This window comes from the organism of the source record quoted next, unplaced genomic scaffold, assembly GCF_019419815.1.
Source record: "Pyrus x bretschneideri cultivar Hongxiangsu unplaced genomic scaffold, Pyrus_bretschneideri_v1 Contig21, whole genome shotgun sequence".
Taxonomy (NCBI): domain Eukaryota; kingdom Viridiplantae; phylum Streptophyta; class Magnoliopsida; order Rosales; family Rosaceae; genus Pyrus; species Pyrus x bretschneideri.
The window spans coordinates 908,420-927,408 of NW_025999513.1; the positions used below are offsets into that span (position 1 = coordinate 908,420).

General features: G+C 33.2%; 1 protein-coding gene across 1 annotated transcript; it reads right to left on the bottom strand.

Moving 5' to 3' along the window:
* Positions 1-13,863: 13,863 nt before the first annotated feature.
* LOC103931812 (ethylene-responsive transcription factor 1B) lies at positions 13,864-14,795 on the bottom strand. Its single transcript, XM_009341336.3, has one exon. It carries the CDS (start codon positions 14,775-14,777, stop codon positions 14,028-14,030), a length of 750 nt encoding a protein of 249 aa, XP_009339611.2. The 5' UTR covers positions 14,778-14,795; the 3' UTR covers positions 13,864-14,027.
* Between the last annotated feature and the right edge of the window lie 4,194 nt (positions 14,796-18,989).

Consider the following 18,989-nt stretch of genomic DNA (forward strand, 5'->3'; position numbering starts at 1 on the left):
TTTGAATTTGCCAAAAGCCTGATTTCATGTCAAATTTGGAAAAAACAGTTGCTTGAGAAAGTCTTTTTATCAAATCTCTTTTGTTGGGGATTGGATATCGGATCCATTCTAAAACATCATTCAAAGGTTTGTAGTTAATAACTAATCGTGGAACGCCGCGTTCTAATTCTGCGTTTTTCTGGACATAAAAAGCAGGGCAAGACCATGGAGATTTGCTTTTACGGATAATTCCTTTTTCTAAAAGTTGATTAATTTCGGTTTTACAAAACTCTAAAACTTCTTGGTTCATTTGAATCGGTCGTGCCTTAGTGGGGATTTTTTATTCAACAAAATCTTTGATATAAGGGAGTTTAACAATATGCTGTTTTCTATGCCAAAAATCATTTGGAAGATCTGAACAAATTTCTTTGGTAAGTTTATCAGAAAAGTGGCGAATAGAATCTAATAAAGATTTGTTTGTTAACTGTTTTTCAATTCTTTTGTGAAGAATTTCTTCCTGTAAAAAAGCAATTTGTTGGGATTTTGCAGTAATCTGGTTGAGAGTTTTTGAAACACTATCCTTTTGTAGTTGTTTCAACTTTTTAAGATCTGTTTCTATGCAAAATTCAAAAGTAATTTTTTGGCCAAAAACCTTTGTTGAAATAAAGTTGTGATGAACTTTAAAAGGATAAATTAATGCAATGAAAGGAAGTCCCAAAATAACTGGATCAGAAATATTTTTAATTAAAACGAATGGAGTTTTAAAACAAACATTTTGTTGACAAACATGGGCTTTGGGGATCTCATATTTTAAATTCATTGGGGATTGATTAGCAGCGCTAAGTACCTCAGTTGATTTGTGATAATACTTTGTAGGTATTAACCCTTCTTGAATACAATTTAAATCTGCGCCTGAATCAATTAAAGCGATGGTTTCTAAAGAAAAATCGTCAATTATTATTTTGATTTTAGAATACCATTTTCTAATTCTAATTTTGTCTAAAAGACTTAAAACAAGGTCCTTTGAAGAAGAAGATTTTTTTGAGTGAGCGTCGGAATCGGAGTTTGAGGAAGAATTACCTTGTTCTTCTACAAGCGCTTGTGTACGTGCTCTACTGAGTTGCGTACGAATTTTGGTATTTTTGGTTTTTAAAAACTTAATTTCTGATTTAATTTGATTAATTTCTTTTTGTAAATCCTTGATGGTTAAATCCTTTTTTGGTTTATTAAACCGTTCCAAAGTGGTGCTGAGAGAAATCTTTTGAGAAGAAATTTGACTAGTGCCAGGTTCATGAGAAGAAATCAAATTTTTGAGTTTTTTCAAATAAAAAGATTTTAAATCAAGGTCATCGACTTTACTAATTAATTCCATTAAAAACTCTTCTTGTTCTTCTTGCTTATTAAGCACTGAAATTTTATTACAACAAGTGTCCGTGCACCCAAACTTAATGTTTGGCGAGGAGACATCGCTAGAACTGCTAGAGTCAGAGACGGAAAAATCGGGATTTTTATCAGATTGACTAGAGTCGGTATTTCTAATTTCTAAAGCCTGAATAAGTTGAACCTTCTCCTCTTCAGAGATTTTTAGTTGGTTAATAACCTTTTTAACTATACATTCATTTGCATAATGACCAAATTTGCCACATTTGTAGTATTTTCCCTTTTTATTTTGAAAATCCTTTTTAGGCTTTCGAAAAGGTTTTTTGTTAGGAGATGGTTTTTTATAAAATTTATTTGTTTGAAAAGGTTTGTTGGAAGATCTTTTGTTTTTATAAAATCTGGATTGATATTTAGAAAACCTGCTTGTTTGTTGGGCTTTTTTCTTTTTACTTGAAGGAGCTATTGGAGGTAAACCATATTGTTCACAAAACGTTCCAAGTTCGTATTTAGCAATGGATCTATCCTTATTAACTTGTTTTGAAATCTTCATGTCAATACACATTTTCAATCCTTCCTTTTGTATAACATTAACTATGCTACCATAAGTAAAGGTATGATAAGGTATGACACCTTCTTCGTTAACTAAAACATTTCGAATTTTGTGAGCAAAAAGATTTGGTAAACCATTGATAAATTTTTCTTTCCAAAAAGGTTGATTACTATCTTCCCTAAGCATAACTCTGGATATCAAAACATCTTTATACCATCTGAAATCACTTAAGGTTGGACACCTTAAATTACTCAGTTGGTTGTGAATACGAGTAGTGACGTTGCTGGGTGTTCCTATAAAGTGTTCTATAATTGTATAAAGTAAAGTATTTACTCCGTCGGGTATTCCTTGTCCTATCGTTTCATCAAAGATGGGAAGTCCTTCCTCATCTTTTTTGATCGCAAAACGTATTTCATCTCTGGACTGAGAAGTTAAGTGCTTCTCTCACCAAGAATGAAGCATTCCAGTGAAACCAGTGACGAGAAGATCAACGATTTGTGTTTGTGTAAAATTGTGATTTGAAATGTAGCTATTAGCAACCATGGACATATGTTGAAGTTTGTTCAAAAGTTCTTGTTCCGACAATCCATCTATATTCCATTCATAGAGTTTGTCAGCAGAGACTGAAAATTGATTTTGGATATTTCTTTCTTCAAACTGAAGATCAGGAGGAGTTGGCCTGGGATACCAGTTTTTTGTAAGAGAAGTAGGGTTGACAGGACGAGTATGAATGCGTTTTAAATCAAAAGTTGGCTGAAGATCAATGTTTTGAAAAGCATTTTCAATATTTTGGATAGCAGAACTAGTTTCCGTGTCCTGAGAAGAATCTGTGCCAGATGTGTTTTCTTCTTCAACAGAAACATCATTGTTTTGCAAAACATTGACAACTTTCTCTTTTTTGAGCTCAGTGAGCATATGATCGATTTTTTGTAAAGTAGTCATAGATTTTAAAGCAGTGGAACTTGAAGCGGTATCAGTAAAATTTACTAAAGGTTTTTCTTTTTGAGAAGATTTTGGTTGAGACAATTTGTCAATTTTTGTTTCAATTTTATCTAACTGTTTTCCAATAGTGTGAAGACTTTGGTTTGTAAAATTATTCTGCTCAATGACAGGTTTAAAACCAGAATCTTCTTTTGGAATTTTGAAAGGGGTTGCGGGAATGTTGGTATTACCAGTAGAAATTAAAATAGTTTCTTTGGGAGGATGACTAGAGGAAACCAAAGTTTTGTCTTCCTTAATCCAATTTTCTTTGGTAACAACCGTAACTTTGTTTTTGGTTTCATAATGTTTGTCAATAAAATCAAAGAAAGATATTTCAAATTGGTATTGTTCTACAAAAGCTTTCCATTCGGCATATATGGCTAGCTTTTCTTCATCACAATACCTTTTTCTAAAAATATTTCTTCTGGGAATATTTTCTTCAGAAGCGATGTCAGCTTTAAGCTTCCTCCATCGGATTTTATGTGGTTTGTTTAAAACAAGTAATTGGTGATTCACCGATGTTGTTTCAAAATCAGAAGCAGTTGGAGAAGTGGGTTCTTCTTGGTTTGGAGGATGATAAACAGGATGTGCAACTTGTGAAGAAGTGTCGACAGACTTTAATTTGAGGAAATCATTGATTAAATCTTGTTGTGCAGTTTCCTGCTCTTTTAACTTTTTGTTTACTAAAGATTTGATTAAATCTTGATCTCGACCCAGTCTATTGGTTGACGTGGATCCAGAAAAAGATTGTCTGCTTGGAGCAAAAGATTTATGTGAATGTATTGATTCACAAGATTTTCTTGCTGGTCTATCAAAATTGATTTTTACAGTGCCGTCAAAATATTGTTCAATGTTGTCAAGATTAACAAGACTGTTTTGGACGGAAACCGGTTTACATTCGTTGATTAAACACCAATCTGAAGGGAGACTGATGTCTGACCACCTAATGGTTCTTGGTACTCTTATATTTGCGCCTTCTTGGGTTGTTTGGATCAAAAGAGTGTGGTCACGAGGACTTTTGTTCAAAGCTTGAAAATTCATGTTTGTGCCAGTGACTTTGTAATAAATTCTAAAAATAAGTGCCAAAGGTTATGTTCCTTCCAGGACTTGGTACCTGGAGGTTTTGATATTGAGAGTAAGAGCTTTTAAAACATGTGAATCTGAAAGACTTATTGTGAGATCTGGAAAACAATCAAAATGGATAGGTCCGTTGTAAAGACTAGATTCGATCATTCCGAGTATACTATCGTTGAAATCAGTAAATCTAGCGTCGCGTAGACATAAAAGGATAGAAGTGTTGAGACCTTTTCGTGTTAATGGTTTAACTGCGATTTGAACTAAACCAATATGAAGATAGTTATGACCATTTTTGCGATGCGCTTTGATTTGTTCCGGAGAAAATAATTGACAAGTCTCATGTTCTTTGCTAAGAGCATAAGCCTTCTCAACCGTGTGTGTGTATATATATATATATATATCGTAAGTAAAATATAAACATAGAGGGGTTCATGCATCATGGGGAATGTTTTCATACTTTGTGGACGTTTCAAATATCTTCCTTTATTTTAAGCGTACCTGATTAGCATAAAACAAATATAAGCCCTTGAATTTTGTGGAAGATAGTCTCCTTCTACGATCCATCAATTCCTCATCTTCTGGTAAGAGCGGCTAATAACGTGTTTTATGCCTATTTGATCGAACTAATCTAAGGGATTAGAGAGAGGGGGCCGGTAGTATTGAGAGGGAAAAGAGAGTGATTTAATTGTGAGGTGTGTTTGTATCACCTCATTGTGCCTTTATTTATAGTAGTAGGATAGGCAAAAACCTTACCCTTTTAGGATTACAAATCTTAATAGGTAATCATAGGAATATGAGAGATATTCCTAGATCTACTAGGATTTACAAATAAAAACAAAAATACGGGAAAAAATTAGGCTTATTATATAACACCCCACAAATTGTTGAATAAACTCCACATATTTAATACACCCCACATTTGCTTTTTCAATTAAAAATTATCTTAATACACCTCACATATTTCCCCATAATACCTTCACACCCCACATTGTCAATATACATCTAACATTTTCTACATGCAACCCATATTTTCTTTATACCCCACATTTCTCAAATCTTATAAAGTTTTCAATTTGGACAAAAGATGCCTACTGCAATTTTGACAAAAGGTGCCGGGTGGGATTTAAAGCATATGTAGGTTGTTTTCAATTCCACCATTAAAACCTATGTTGTCTATTTTTAATATTTGGTGGTAATTTTAGATATTTAATTCTTCATGCAACCCTGTGATCCCTAAAAGATGAATGCAAACATAGAAGCTTGAATAACGCAGCAAAAGCAACATTAAATAATTATCGATGTCGTCAAAATCATTAAAACAATAATAAAAAAGAAGAAGTCTTACCTCATGTGAAGCTTCCAAAATATCGATTTTGTGTTTCATTCATTAAAAATAATTTTTCTCAATCAACATGTTTGTAGTTTCATTGGTTGGTGTTTTGTTCAACAATGGAGGGTCAGAGGGGTTTTGATAGTTGAAGAAGATAAATAATACGTTAAAGGTGAATTAGGGTGTATATATAAATTTTTTATTTTTTATTTTTAAACCTATTGCCATTGCAATATACCAACAATAGTATAATATAATTGTGTACAAGGTTTTTTTCTTCCTTTTTCTTTGCTTATTCCCACAGATTCAATTCATTGTAGTTATAATAATAGTAGAATAATATAATTGTGACCAATAATTTGAATAGAGTATATAATTCGGTAAACCAAAAATTATAGTTATGCGCGCTGGTGAATGTTTCATGCAATCAGTCTAAAAAAGCATCAACATTCAGACTGTGTTTTAGAAGAACCTAAATTGCTAGGACAAATCTTGTAAACAAGTTTATAGCAGAAAAACCTTCAATTCCTGAGTGGAACAATGAGAGTGTGCTGATAATGTGTTATGGCCTATTTTACTGAAAGGAGAAAGAGTAGAGCATAGAGAGATAGAGAAGGGGTTAAGAAATTCTATGTGTGTTATTCCTCTTGCCTAATGCCTTAATTCATAGTAAACTAGATAGGATTCCTTGCCTTGCAAGTAATACACTCATAAAGTGATAGGATCTTCTGGTCCTAAATAGAATCTATTAGTAACTAACACAATCACACATGTGCTGTAATTAATATCATAACAGAAAATAATATTTTTTAAAAAAATAATTAAAAAGGTTCCATGCAATTTGCCAAATGAAGCTATAGCTACAAAGATTCTACAAGGCCACCACAAAAACACCCAAAAAAAAAAAAAAAAAGGAACCAACATGAATATGCTTCACCATCATTTGTCCTAGAGTTTCTAGAATAAATAAAGCCTAAATGAATAAATGTTTCAGAGTTCACAATTCATAAATAAGCAAGCATCTCTCACTCTTGTAAGCAAAAACACATTCAGTGATTTTAAAAACACGTATAAACGAGCTCTAATCATTTTTGTTTTATTTTCTTTGAACGAATTTATCAATTAATTATAAAGTTGGAGTGTATATGAAGAAAGTTAAGGTTCCACCATATATAAAACCAATTGGCAGTATGGGAGTAGCCAATGGCGAGGTCAAGAACTGTTAGGGGGAGGGTCGAGATTTAAAAGAGTAAAAGGTCCCAAAAAATGTTACAACCAAATCCTTATAGATATTAGACAACATTAATTTCATTCATAATTTATCAATACAAACAAGTTACAATTGTTGCTGGTCAAAAGAAGAAAAATTTTAACTGGACTCAAACATGCTATAGAAAGAAGTAACTTGGTCTTTACCTCATTAAAGTGATCATTCAATTTTTTTAGGCGCATACCAAGGACTTGAAAATAGAGGTCTACTCGACAGTAAGGAAGTTTGGGGGTCTTAGACCTTTGTGCTTTGATTTTCCTCACAAAGATTTTGTACATTATGGAACAAGTTCTCAAAGTCATCATCTCTCAAGAATTGTAGTCTTTTCTTGCATACTTTGGCTAACATCATCACATTCACAATATCTCAGTCTTTCTTTTGTAAACTTATCTGTAAGTCCCGATGTAAGTCTCAAAAAAAAAAAAAAAATTGAAACAAAAAAAACAAAAGTTTTGTGTTTCTTTGAATAACCTATTTGCTTCACGTAGATTACCTTGGTTGCAATCACCTTTAATCCATTGAAGCACCTCCACCATGGGTTGAAACATGAAAATTACTATAGTACCACAATATGAGTTCCAATGTGTATCACAAGGACACATGAGACTACTCTCTTGATTTAACCCTTTTTTCTATTTTAAGAACATCTTTATCCAGAGCTTTCTTAATTTATTCTTGTTATTTCTCTCTAAATGCACCCCAACGCTTACACAACAATCCAATAATATTAATCAAACTAATAGCTGATGGTGGTTGACGACAGCGTGAAGATGTGGAGAGCGGCGATGCGTGATCATATGTAAACTACACGACAGTGGCCTACTGTTGGCTACTAGTTCCAATGGTAAAAGCTTATGCCTTCTCTTTTTCTAGACTGAGAATGCTCGATTATAAGAACAGTAAACCTTACAAGGGATACTTTTTTTTTTTTGGAGAGAGAATTTAGGGAGCAATTACTCTGTGCTAAAAGGGAGAATGATTATATGGTGAATGGGTTGGCAAATAATTTTTCTAGTTTGTATATGCAAGGTTCTACTAGATCTTCTTCTATGTATGGTATGACACATGGATCTTTAAGTCATTTTGAAGATATCTCATACTCTACTAGAGGTACAATTATTACGATACCAAATGGTGTTCCAAGCTTTGATGTGCCATATCCTCAACAAGGTCCATTTTATGGTATTTCAAGTACTATTGGTTTTTCATATCCTCAACAAAATGCATTTCCATCAATGCCATTTTCTTAACAAGGTTTTCCATATATGAGTAATCAGTATATTGATCCATAATCTCAATCAACCCTATTTCATCAACCAACACCATTTCTCGATTTTTCAAATAGCTATGGCTATGTTGGACTGAACAATACACCAAGACAGTTCCAATTCAAGTAATAGTAATTCAAGCAATGGTTCTAGACAGTATTATAAACCAAAGACAAATGGGAGTGGAAGTTATAGATCATCTAATGTAAGGGGCCAGTCTTTTAGAAACAAACAATCAGGTGGGAATTCGCAGTCATGGGCTGGAAATATTGAAACTAGGACAAACATTGTTCCTGAGTGTCAAATTTGCTCAAAGAGAGGACATTAGCTCCAAATTGTTGGAAGATATCAATTAATTCTAGTTCTATAGGACAAGCTGTGAAATGTTAAATATGTGGAAAGAAAAGGGACAATGTTTTAGATTGTTATCACAAGAATAATTTTGCATATCTAGGTTCTGGACCAACTCCTTCTTTGAGTGTTATGCAAGCTTAAGCACCTCAGTTGCTTCAAGCATATCAATCATTTCTTCCTAATGACTCTTGGATTGCGAATACAAGAGCATATCACCATATGATAGCTGATGTGCAACCTCTGCAAAATGTTACACCATATGAAGGCAAGGACAAAATTACTATTGGTAATGGTGAAGTTTTACCAATTAAACATATTGGTTCTGCAAAGCTACAAGCACTATCACATTCCTTGATTTTAAGGAGTGTTTTACATGTTCCAACATTTTTTGTTTGTCTATTATCAGTAAAACAATTGTGCAAAGATAATTATTGCTAGTTTATTTGTAATGAGACCAATTTCTATGTGCAGAACAATCTAAAAAAATTTGTAATATACCAAGGAAGAGTAGTGATGGTAAGTTTTTCGGGTCCCAATGAAAACGCTCTTAAGGAGTTTAATTTCTTCAATTTAGGATTCATTGGGGTTATTTAGTCAAGGGGTGAAATCTACACTGTGGCATCAAAGGTGTGGTCATCCTAACAATGAAGTATTGCCTGTAATGTTGAAGTAGGCACATTTATGATAAACAACACTTGTGTTCATTTTGTATTGCTCGCATGATGTCTGGGTTACAATTTGTAGATAGGAAAAAGTTGTAATTTTTCCGTTTCAAAAAGTACATTCAGATATTTGGGTCCTTCACCTACAAAATCCATAGAGGGTTCAAGTATTATGTGAGTTTTGTTGATGAATTCACAAGACATGTATGGATTTTCCCTTTGATCAATAAATCAGAAGTGTTTGATGTTTTTCAGAAGTTCTATAGTCTTATTAATAATCAGTTTGGTTATAGTATTAAATGTTTGCAAATAGATGGTGGTGAAGAGTATATAAGAAATAGATTTGATGAATTTTTAAATGATAAAGGTATTGTTCATATATTTTCTTGTCTATATACCCCTCAGCAAAATGGAACTGTTGAGAGGAAACACAAACACATAATGGACAATAACATTGCTCACTACTATACAATTACCTCAGAAGTTATAGTTCCATACATTTACTCATTCTGTTTTTCTTATAAATAGAATGCCATGTAAGGTTTTGAGTATGCAATCATCATATCAGCTATTATTTGGATATAATCCACCATTGCAAGGTTTAAAGTGTTTGCCACAACTGTATATCCATATATTAGGCCTTATAATGAGAATATACTGCAGCCAAGAACATCTTTGTGTATTTTTGTTGGATGTGTAGTGGGGTATTAGGGAGTGATTTGTTTTCCTATACAATCTAGAAAAAGTTCATTATTTATAGACATGTAATACATGATGAAACTGTTTTCCCATACAAGATTGTTACTTATACATCAAGGAATCAATTGTCAATTGATACTCAGGCCTCTAGTTCATCAAATTCTACAGTAATAGTGACTATTCCTACAGACATTGTCTAGGACTTTAGGATCTTAAACGATGAACATAAATTATGACAACATGGATTTTACTTCTTTAATTTCTTCAAATGTTTCTAATATAAAATTGTCATAACAACTTGTTCCGTTGATGCACAAGCATCTAAAATAACTGACTCACCTCACTCTCCTCCAAATACAGCTTCAATGTTACCTATCCTAGATCCTACACAATTAGATACCTCAATCTCAAACACACAATGATATGCCAGGATAGAAAAAGCAAACCAAGTTATAAGCAGTTGCTCTCTCAAGAAGAAATTATGCAAATTTTCTAGCAACATTGCCAAATTGGAAACATTGAAACTTGATGATCAAGATTCCAGTTATAGTGGTTTCTCTTTTCTTGCACATAGAATTTATATAACTGAACCATAATCTTTTAGAAGTACAACAACAAGTACTAATTGGCAAAATGCAATACAAGAAGAGGTTTATGCATTGAAAAGCCAAGGTACATAGATTCTGGTTCATCCACCAACTTATAGGGCCATTATAGTAAATGGGTATATAAGGTGATGAAGAACCATGATGGATCAATTTCAAGATATAAGGCTCGTTTAGTGGCTCAAGGGTACACTCAAGAACTTGGCTTAGACTATTTTGAAACATTTACTCCAGTTGTAAGGCATACAATTGTCAGGCTAATCATTTCACTTACAGCTCATCACAAGTGGGAATTGAGACAAGTTGATATCAAGAATGCATTTCTTGCATGGAGAATTGGAAGAAGAGTTATACATGAAGCAACCTCAGGGTTTTGTGGACTCTACACACCCAAATTATGTCTATAAACTAGTGAAGTCGATGTATGGTTTGAAATAGGCACCAAGTGCCTGCAATGCAAAGTTCATAGGGTATTTTTCTTGCAATGGGATTTCAAATGTCATGTTCTGATACTAGCTTATTTGTCAAGCATGATGGAGTGGATGTTATTACTCTAATGTCACTATATGTAGATGATATTATATTAATAGAGTTTATTTTTGTCAAAGTTCAAGCTATTATTCAGGTACTCAGTGAAGTGTTTGAGTTAAAAGACATGGGAAAGTTGTCATATTTTCTGGGATTGTAGATACAGTATAAACACAATGTGATATCTTCATTAATCAATCCAAGTATGCAAAAGACTAGATACACAAAGCTGGGATGGATACTTGCAAACTAACTATAACTCCATGTAAGCCATATACTCAACTAATAGCATATGGGGGTACACTATTACATGATCTTACTAAATATAGAAGTTTAGTTGGTGCACTTTAATATCTCATTCACTAGACCTAATCTATAATATGCTGTAAATGTAGCATGTCAATATATGACCAATCCCACATATTTACACTTTACTCTTGTCAAAAGAATATTGAGATATGTACCAGGTACCATATATTGTGGTCTAACATACTCATCATGATCAAATTACTTAATTACTGCCTTCTCAGATTCTAATTGGGCAACTAATCCCAACACAAGGAGGTCAGTTACTGGATTTGTGGTTTATATGGGAAATGATCCAATATCATGGCAATCAAAGAAGAAAGCATGAATATCCAGAAGTTCTACAGAGGTAGAATACAAGGTTTTAGCACGATGTGCTGTAGACATGGTATGGATTAGGCTTTTGTTAAATGATCTACATCAATTCATTGCTGAAACACCTTTGTTACATTGTGATAACCTTTATGCTTTGGTTTTATGTTCCAATCTAGTGTTTCACATTAGAATTAAACATTTGGACATAGATTTTCACTTCATTTGAGAGAAAGTGCAAAGGAAAACTTAGTGGTACAATACATTCCAACAGAAGAGCAAACATCAAACATTCTCACTAAAGGATTACATGGACCAACATTCATGGACCAACATTTGTCAAACACTGCTATAATCTCAGGTTTGGTTACCCCAACTGAGATTGAGGGGGGATGATAAATGAAGGAATAGAATATACAAGTGTCACAATTGTATTGGTTAGTGTCCATGCCATCATAGAGTAGTTAGATTGGTTGGAGCTTTGTTAGGAATCTGTTAGTTTGTTAAGATCTATTAGTTTCTTAGAATTATTGTAACGGCTACTGCTTATAAAGCAGAGAATGTATTCTGTCTCACTTATCAATTGAAGCTCAAATTCTTTCTTCTTCATTCTCTTTCTCTCTCATTGCTTTCATTTCTTTCTCTGAATCTCAATTCTTAAGCTAAGTATTCATTAAGATTAGTATTGTTAATACATAGGTGCTAGGTTCTAGCCCGCCACCCGACTAGTGCCTAATGTCTTTTAGATCCTTAGTTATGACTATTGCACAACCAACTTATTCATGCAATTATGTGGTGTCATTTGGCAATGACTAACGATAATATGATTGTATTTCATATATGTGTGTATATATATATATATATATATATTAACGGCTCATAAATTACTAACATTTAAACGGCCGCAAAATACGATGCTATAAGCTAACATAATTCTTCTTTTATACATATATACGATATTCAAATTTAAGGTATCTTCTACGTCCGCCGCTGTTAGAAATAGAGTTATACCCTGCTCAATTAACCCATTAATGATATTAAAAACTAGAAAGAAAACGGTCTAAGAAAAATAAACAAAAAGAGGTGGAGGAAGGAAGGAGGAGGGAGGAGGATCACAATTTTATCATAGTTTAATACAACCAAATTGGACCGACGTGAAGATAATATATATATTTAGACTATCTGTATGTTATTATTATTGTAACAGCATGAATTAGAAAGTCGTACGTAGCCAAATCCAAATTGTTAAAGACTGAGTTGCCCTTGAGAAGGTTCTCTTCTTTGAAATTCGACCAAAACAGTGTTCAAAGTGGTTCAGCTGGGTCAGTGCATGCCTTACTCTTTTCCCCTTCTCCACATAACTACTAATTTCTATTTAAATTTTCCTATTTATTAGTAATAGCTTTCTTTTCATCAAAATTAGTATTACCTTAGTTGATATTGATCTGCATATTCCTCGACCTTATTGCATGATTAAATTACACATGTTCCCGCACTTATGAGTCCTGAATCCTTAATCATAACATGATATGAAATACCAAGAAAACTTTAATTGAGATTTTGATTGATGACAAATTCAGCAAGTTGCAGCTCTTTGCTGGTCCTGGCTGTATATTTTTTTTATGTATATATGCTTGATATTTCAGCATCCCGCACCCTTCGCTATTGGAAGATAATAATGAAAAAAAAAAAAAATATATATATATATATACGCAATTTTATTGGGGGATCAGGTTAGGTTGTGGGATTTACTCCACATCGAACTTCAACGATCTGAATTATCTACTTTTTAAGTCTTGATTCAATATATCATTCTTGTAAAAATTCAATTCAATTCGAAATCATTTACTATTTAATTATCACAATGAAATTTTCAAAGTTATTCTTGGAACAAGTGTTCGTCAATTTATTTGAACTCAAGTAAATGTCTCAAATAGTTCCGATTTCGCTAATGTTTTGTAAGGATAATCTATGAGGTGCAACTTGAAAAATAAACGATTCGGATCGTTAAAGTTTGATGTGCTGTGGGCCCCACAATTAAGTCCAATTTTTATAAAAATAAAAAAGAAAATTAGAAGTCCTTCTCCTTAAAAGCCTCCTATACACACACACACACACACACACACACACACACACACACCTATATATTGCATTTTGTAAAGCAAATATCAGTTTCTAGCTTGCTGAGGAAAGTAAACTTCTTGGACATGCTTGAAGCAATGCATTGGGCCGCCACGCCCAAGTACAAAGATATAAGAATCTCTTGAGCATGCAACACTAGCCCAATACAAAAGATGGTTGTTGAAGGAATGTGCATTAGGAATTTTTGTGTATAACTGAAATAAAATCGTCAGAAGATTTGATGATTGAAAAATATAGTATTAGAATGATTTAACTTTGATGCTTCAATTAATCCCATCCATGCATGTCACTCGAGTAGTGCTGCAGGCGTGCATGAGCCAATGTCATTTTATGAGTCACTTAGCCCTACTAGTTGACCAAATCAAATTTCAAAGCAACAGTCACCTCAAGTTCAACTAATTGATTTGAGCCCCACAGATTAAACAAGGACACATTAATACGTAAGACCTTTATCTTTCGACGAACTTCACGGCAAAAACAAAAGATTGGAGCCACGGTTCATACAATTACAAAGAGATTGATTACAGAAAAAAGAACAAACAGACAAAAGAAGAATTCAATAAAGATGAATTTGCTGTTTTGGTTCACCAATTAGGAGTGGCACTGGTACTTGTATTCTCGGTTGAATTTAACAATTCTTCCAAGTAATCTACTCCCAGATCTTCAAACACCACCACATTCTCTATCCTCACATCTCTGTCAACTTTACTTTTCTTGAACCCAGTTTTCCTTCTCATCGAGTGCTTTCGCTTAAGCGCCATCACCGGCGAACACCCTCCAAAATCCGAGGTACCATAATTGATCTCCCTAAGCGATTCGCGGACTCTCTCTACTGGGAAATTTAGAATTGCCGTAGAGCCTCTCATGGAAAAGGCAGCTTGATCGTAGGCAAGAGCTGCAGCTTCGGCACTGTCAAATGTGCCTAGCCACACCCTTATGCCATTTCTAGTGGAGTCTCTTATTTCTGCAGCAAACTTGCCCCACGGCCGCCTCCGAACTCCTCTATAGGACTTTTCCTCTTTCAGGTTTTCTTCTTCGAATGCGGAGCTCACCTCCTCTTCCTTAATTGGGTTTGCAGAAACAGAAACACTTGACGTTATTTCTTGAGTGGCCTCCGAAATTAGACCATAGAGAAGCATTTCTTCTGAATCATTTTCATTGAAAGGTAATGAATTGTTGCCAAATTTAAGACCATCATCCCAAGAAAATGATGATCCAAATGAAGATTCTGGTGACAAATTGGAGTTTGGGGGATCAAAAATCGAGTAATTCATTTGAAGAGTTGTGGTGTCTTTGTTTCCTGCTTGGATCACTCTCTGTGTGTGTATGTGCATATTGGTTTGCTAAAGATTTGCATCCTCTTCCATTATATATACCCAATTCCAATGGGTCCCAGAGGACCAATGTGGACCAATAGAGGCCAATAGGGTCCCAGGTTAAAATGACAATAAGGACGGGGTAAAATTACGAGGGTGAAATGGTAAAATCATCCAGATAGATACATATTAAAATAGATGTGGTGGCTATATTTTATTAGTTTTTTGTATTATTGTATTATTGTATTATTGTATTATTGTGGGATGCCACATAAGTTGGGATGAATTTGAGCACATGGGTCAATTGAAGCATGGCGGCCAAGTCAGAGAGAAATATGTAGTGACATCAGCTTCTGTTCTTCGTCGCTTAGGATTTTGTCCACGTGTCAGCATGCTGATTCTTTTGACAGATAAATCCAGTGGTATTTGAATGGCCGTTGGAGATAGTTCATATTGTGGATGGATGGTAGGTATGGCAAACAAATCGTATTTGTCATGTTCATATCGTTTTCGTGTAACACTTATTATTTTAATAGATCGTGTCGTATCACATCCGTTATTTTAACAGGTCCTTAACAAGTCGGAACACTTTACCCCACAGGGAAAACGACCAGACTTGTTAAGAAAATTTTATTTTTTTTCCTTAAATTTGCACATAACACACATTGCTACATAAATATTACTTCAAAACATTGAAACATATTTTTCGTGTAAGTACTACATCTACACTCGAAAATAAGAGCCTAATAAAAAAAAATTCATACACTACTAGTCTATTACAAAATATTAAATGTGCAAGGATATGCAAAATGAAAGAGTTTTTGTTTTCAAGGTTGTGAAGCCTTTCTAAAAAGTTTAAACCTTGCCAATGGAACTCAAAGCTTGCATGTTATTCCTTTTACAAAATCCTCAATTTTCATCAATCATCATGAGGAAATTGTATTGGAACTTTGATTTGATCTATTGCCTTCAAGAGTTATGTTGATTATGTTTTCAGTAAAGTTTTCCATGTCAAAACTCTCTTCTGCATAAACTAAGTATAGAAAAACCAAACATTAAAAACCATTCAAATTATGAGAAGTTTACCAAAATAATTATGAAAAGAAATAAAACAATAGTACTATACCATATAAAAATATATTAGCCTCCAACCTAATGCACAATGGACAGCTGAGATTAAATCTTAGCCGATCCAATGGTCAACAATTTTTTTAAATTTAATTATATATACACACACACACACACACACACATATAATTATAGTTTTTAGGGGTATAAAATTGTTAAATTAATGTATACTAGTATATGGGCACACACAAAGTGTGTGAGAATTTTTTTTTTTTTTTTTTATGAAATAGAAGGAGAGAGGAATGGAGTGATAGAGAACGTGGGAATGGGAAGTTTTTATTTTTTATTTATTTTTATTTTATTTTATTTTATTTTATTTTTTTTATAATTAGAGATATGTTAGGATTACATATAGGAGAGGTTTTTTAAAATAAAAAGAAAAAGAAAATTTTGGTTGTGTGAAATTACATTTCTACCCCATATTTCTTATTCATGTTCTATTTTAATTAGAGGATTAAACTGGTAATTTTATAGAGTTTTGGTTAACAATGAGTGTTTTATTAATTAGTAGAGATAATAATTATAGTATTTTTTTAGGGTTATAAAATATTTAAATTAATATTTTGCTTATCATGTAACGTGTTACCCACGTGTATACCCGAATTAACCCGTTATCTTAACAAGTGCTTATCGGGTTACCTGATAATGACCCGATTCCTTATCGTGTCGACCCAAATACCTGTTAATTTCGTGTCGTGTCGTGTCGAATTATCGGGTTGTGTTAAGAATTGCCAGGTCTAATGGATAGTATGTTTTTCCTTCTAACCACTTCAAGGAACACCGTTGGATTGTCCATGTATTTGTGCATTCAAAGGCGTTACTAAAGTTTTTAAATATTTTGTATCGTAGTCATCGGATTAGGGTTTAAAGAAATCAAAAGTCTAATGACATTTGCTTGGAGCCCAAAGTTTATTTGGGAAGAAAGAGGTCGTTTTCTCTTTTACATTTTGCGAGTGTTCGAGGAAATGGGGTTTGAAAAAAAAGTCAAGGTTCTCGTGGCTTAGATTTACAAATAAACTTGACCAAACGTTTTTTTGACTCTATTGATCTCAAATTTACTCATGTTATAGAAGAAGATTAAACTATATATGCTTCGGAATTGTGTTTTAACTTTTTGTTTTCGTTTATTTTTATATTAGGATATTATGTTCATAAACGTAAATTAAGATGAAAAAAGTTATCAAACGACTTTGTTATCTCTTCATTGGTCAATTTTCTTAAGTTGGTGGAGTCGAACCCGGAATGCGATGGGGGCCCGGGCCGGAACTATAATCAATATGTAACCAGATTTTTATTAAATTTCAATCTTTTTCAAGGATTAAAGTAAACAAAAAAATAAATAAATAAAACAAAAAAAAATCCCGTATAATTATATAATAGACACTCATAAAATTGGAGTATATGTGATTGTCTTTTTTCTTAGGTTTTGGGTCTATTAATTTTGGACATGTGAATGTAATAAAAAGACATTCTACAATATTATGCTAACATGATTATTGGATGTTACTAAAGGCTAGTTCAGGGTTGCTGTACTTTTTTAATAAATTCCTTCTGCCGTGCTTTAAGAATAATCAGCTGCAAAATAAAGTAGATGAGCGTTTGATAAATTCTATTGTTAAAAGTGTTGTGAGTATGAAAAACAATGTAAAAACAGTGTCTAGAAGGATAAATAATATCATGGTTGAAAATTAATGAGCTTATTATAGGAATTAAAAATATTCTTAGGGAACAACTCTGTTTTTTATTAAAGTCGCTTTTAAAAGCAACCTACAGATTGCTTTTAAAACCTGTTGTCTAAAGACCATTGCTTTTAAAATAAGCAGTATATTTTATTTTTACCAAACATTTTTTTTACTGTGTAACTTTAAAGCGAAGCAATTTTTGGTGGAAAAAAAAAAAAAAAAACAATACCAAACTGGGCTTAAGTACCAATTACGAAGGTAAATAAATGATAATCACAGCACAACTGCACTCATAGATAGACAATCAAGCCCTAACTGTTTATTTTAAAGATCGTCCTACAAAAAATTAGTTCAGCGGGCAATCATTTCATAATTTAATAGTTCTTGTGAAATTTTTCATTAGTTATAGTAAATATTGTATTGATCGATTTGTTTGATTATAGTTACATGACTAAATGGCGTTTAATTTGACTAATTTTTTGAAAGGATTATTTTAAAAAGGCTCAAACAAGTGTTTCGCAACATATAAACTTACTAACCGATTAGCACTTGAGTGCTACTACTATACTTATATATATTTATATTGATGCTTTGAAAACTTAAAATTGGACTAGACTATGTTGTTTTATATTTGGCCCAGATGTATGCTTGAACATGACCGCGCCCCCTCTAGATGTTAGAGACCCACAAGGGTTATGAAAGTGAAAAAGTAGGTGCACCCACAGCTCCTTGTCGATATAGGCCTAAATATCACCCGTTGCCAAATTTTGAGCTCCGAATATTAAGTAAAAGGGTTGTTTTATTCACACTTCATGTTTTATTGATTATACCTTACATATTTAATACATCTTACATGTACTTTTTAAATCAAAATTGATTTTAATACACCCTACGTGTTTTCCAATGCTACCCTCCCACTCCCACATGCTTTACTCAAACCCCACATCAAACTCTTCGTAAGTTCTACAAACTCGTTTTCTGCACAACGAACAAAAAACGATGAACAAGCAAAGGAACTGAAATCAAGTTTGAAACAAAAGATTTCCCCTATTCTCTATTCAATATGTAACATTGTCATTCGGTGGGGTTAAATAGCCATACCTTCCGCCAATCTTTTCTTTGATAACATTGTATTGTTCCTTCTCTGTCCGAATATATATGAATTCACATGCACAACTATTCGGTGTTATATCAGTTTGTTCTTCTAGGTTGCACCTGCAAAGTAAATAATGTATTGCTGGCGTTAAACTAACCAGTTTCCTTTTCCTTTTTCCAATTCCAAACTTTCTCTTATCAAAGAATCAAGAAAATTGAAGATCTGCAGAACGAGTATGAAAAATAATATTTTTCCATCAACATTTTGTGCATCTAGTGATTAGGGTTTTGTTATACAGTGAAGGATGTGGGTGACTTTGAGATC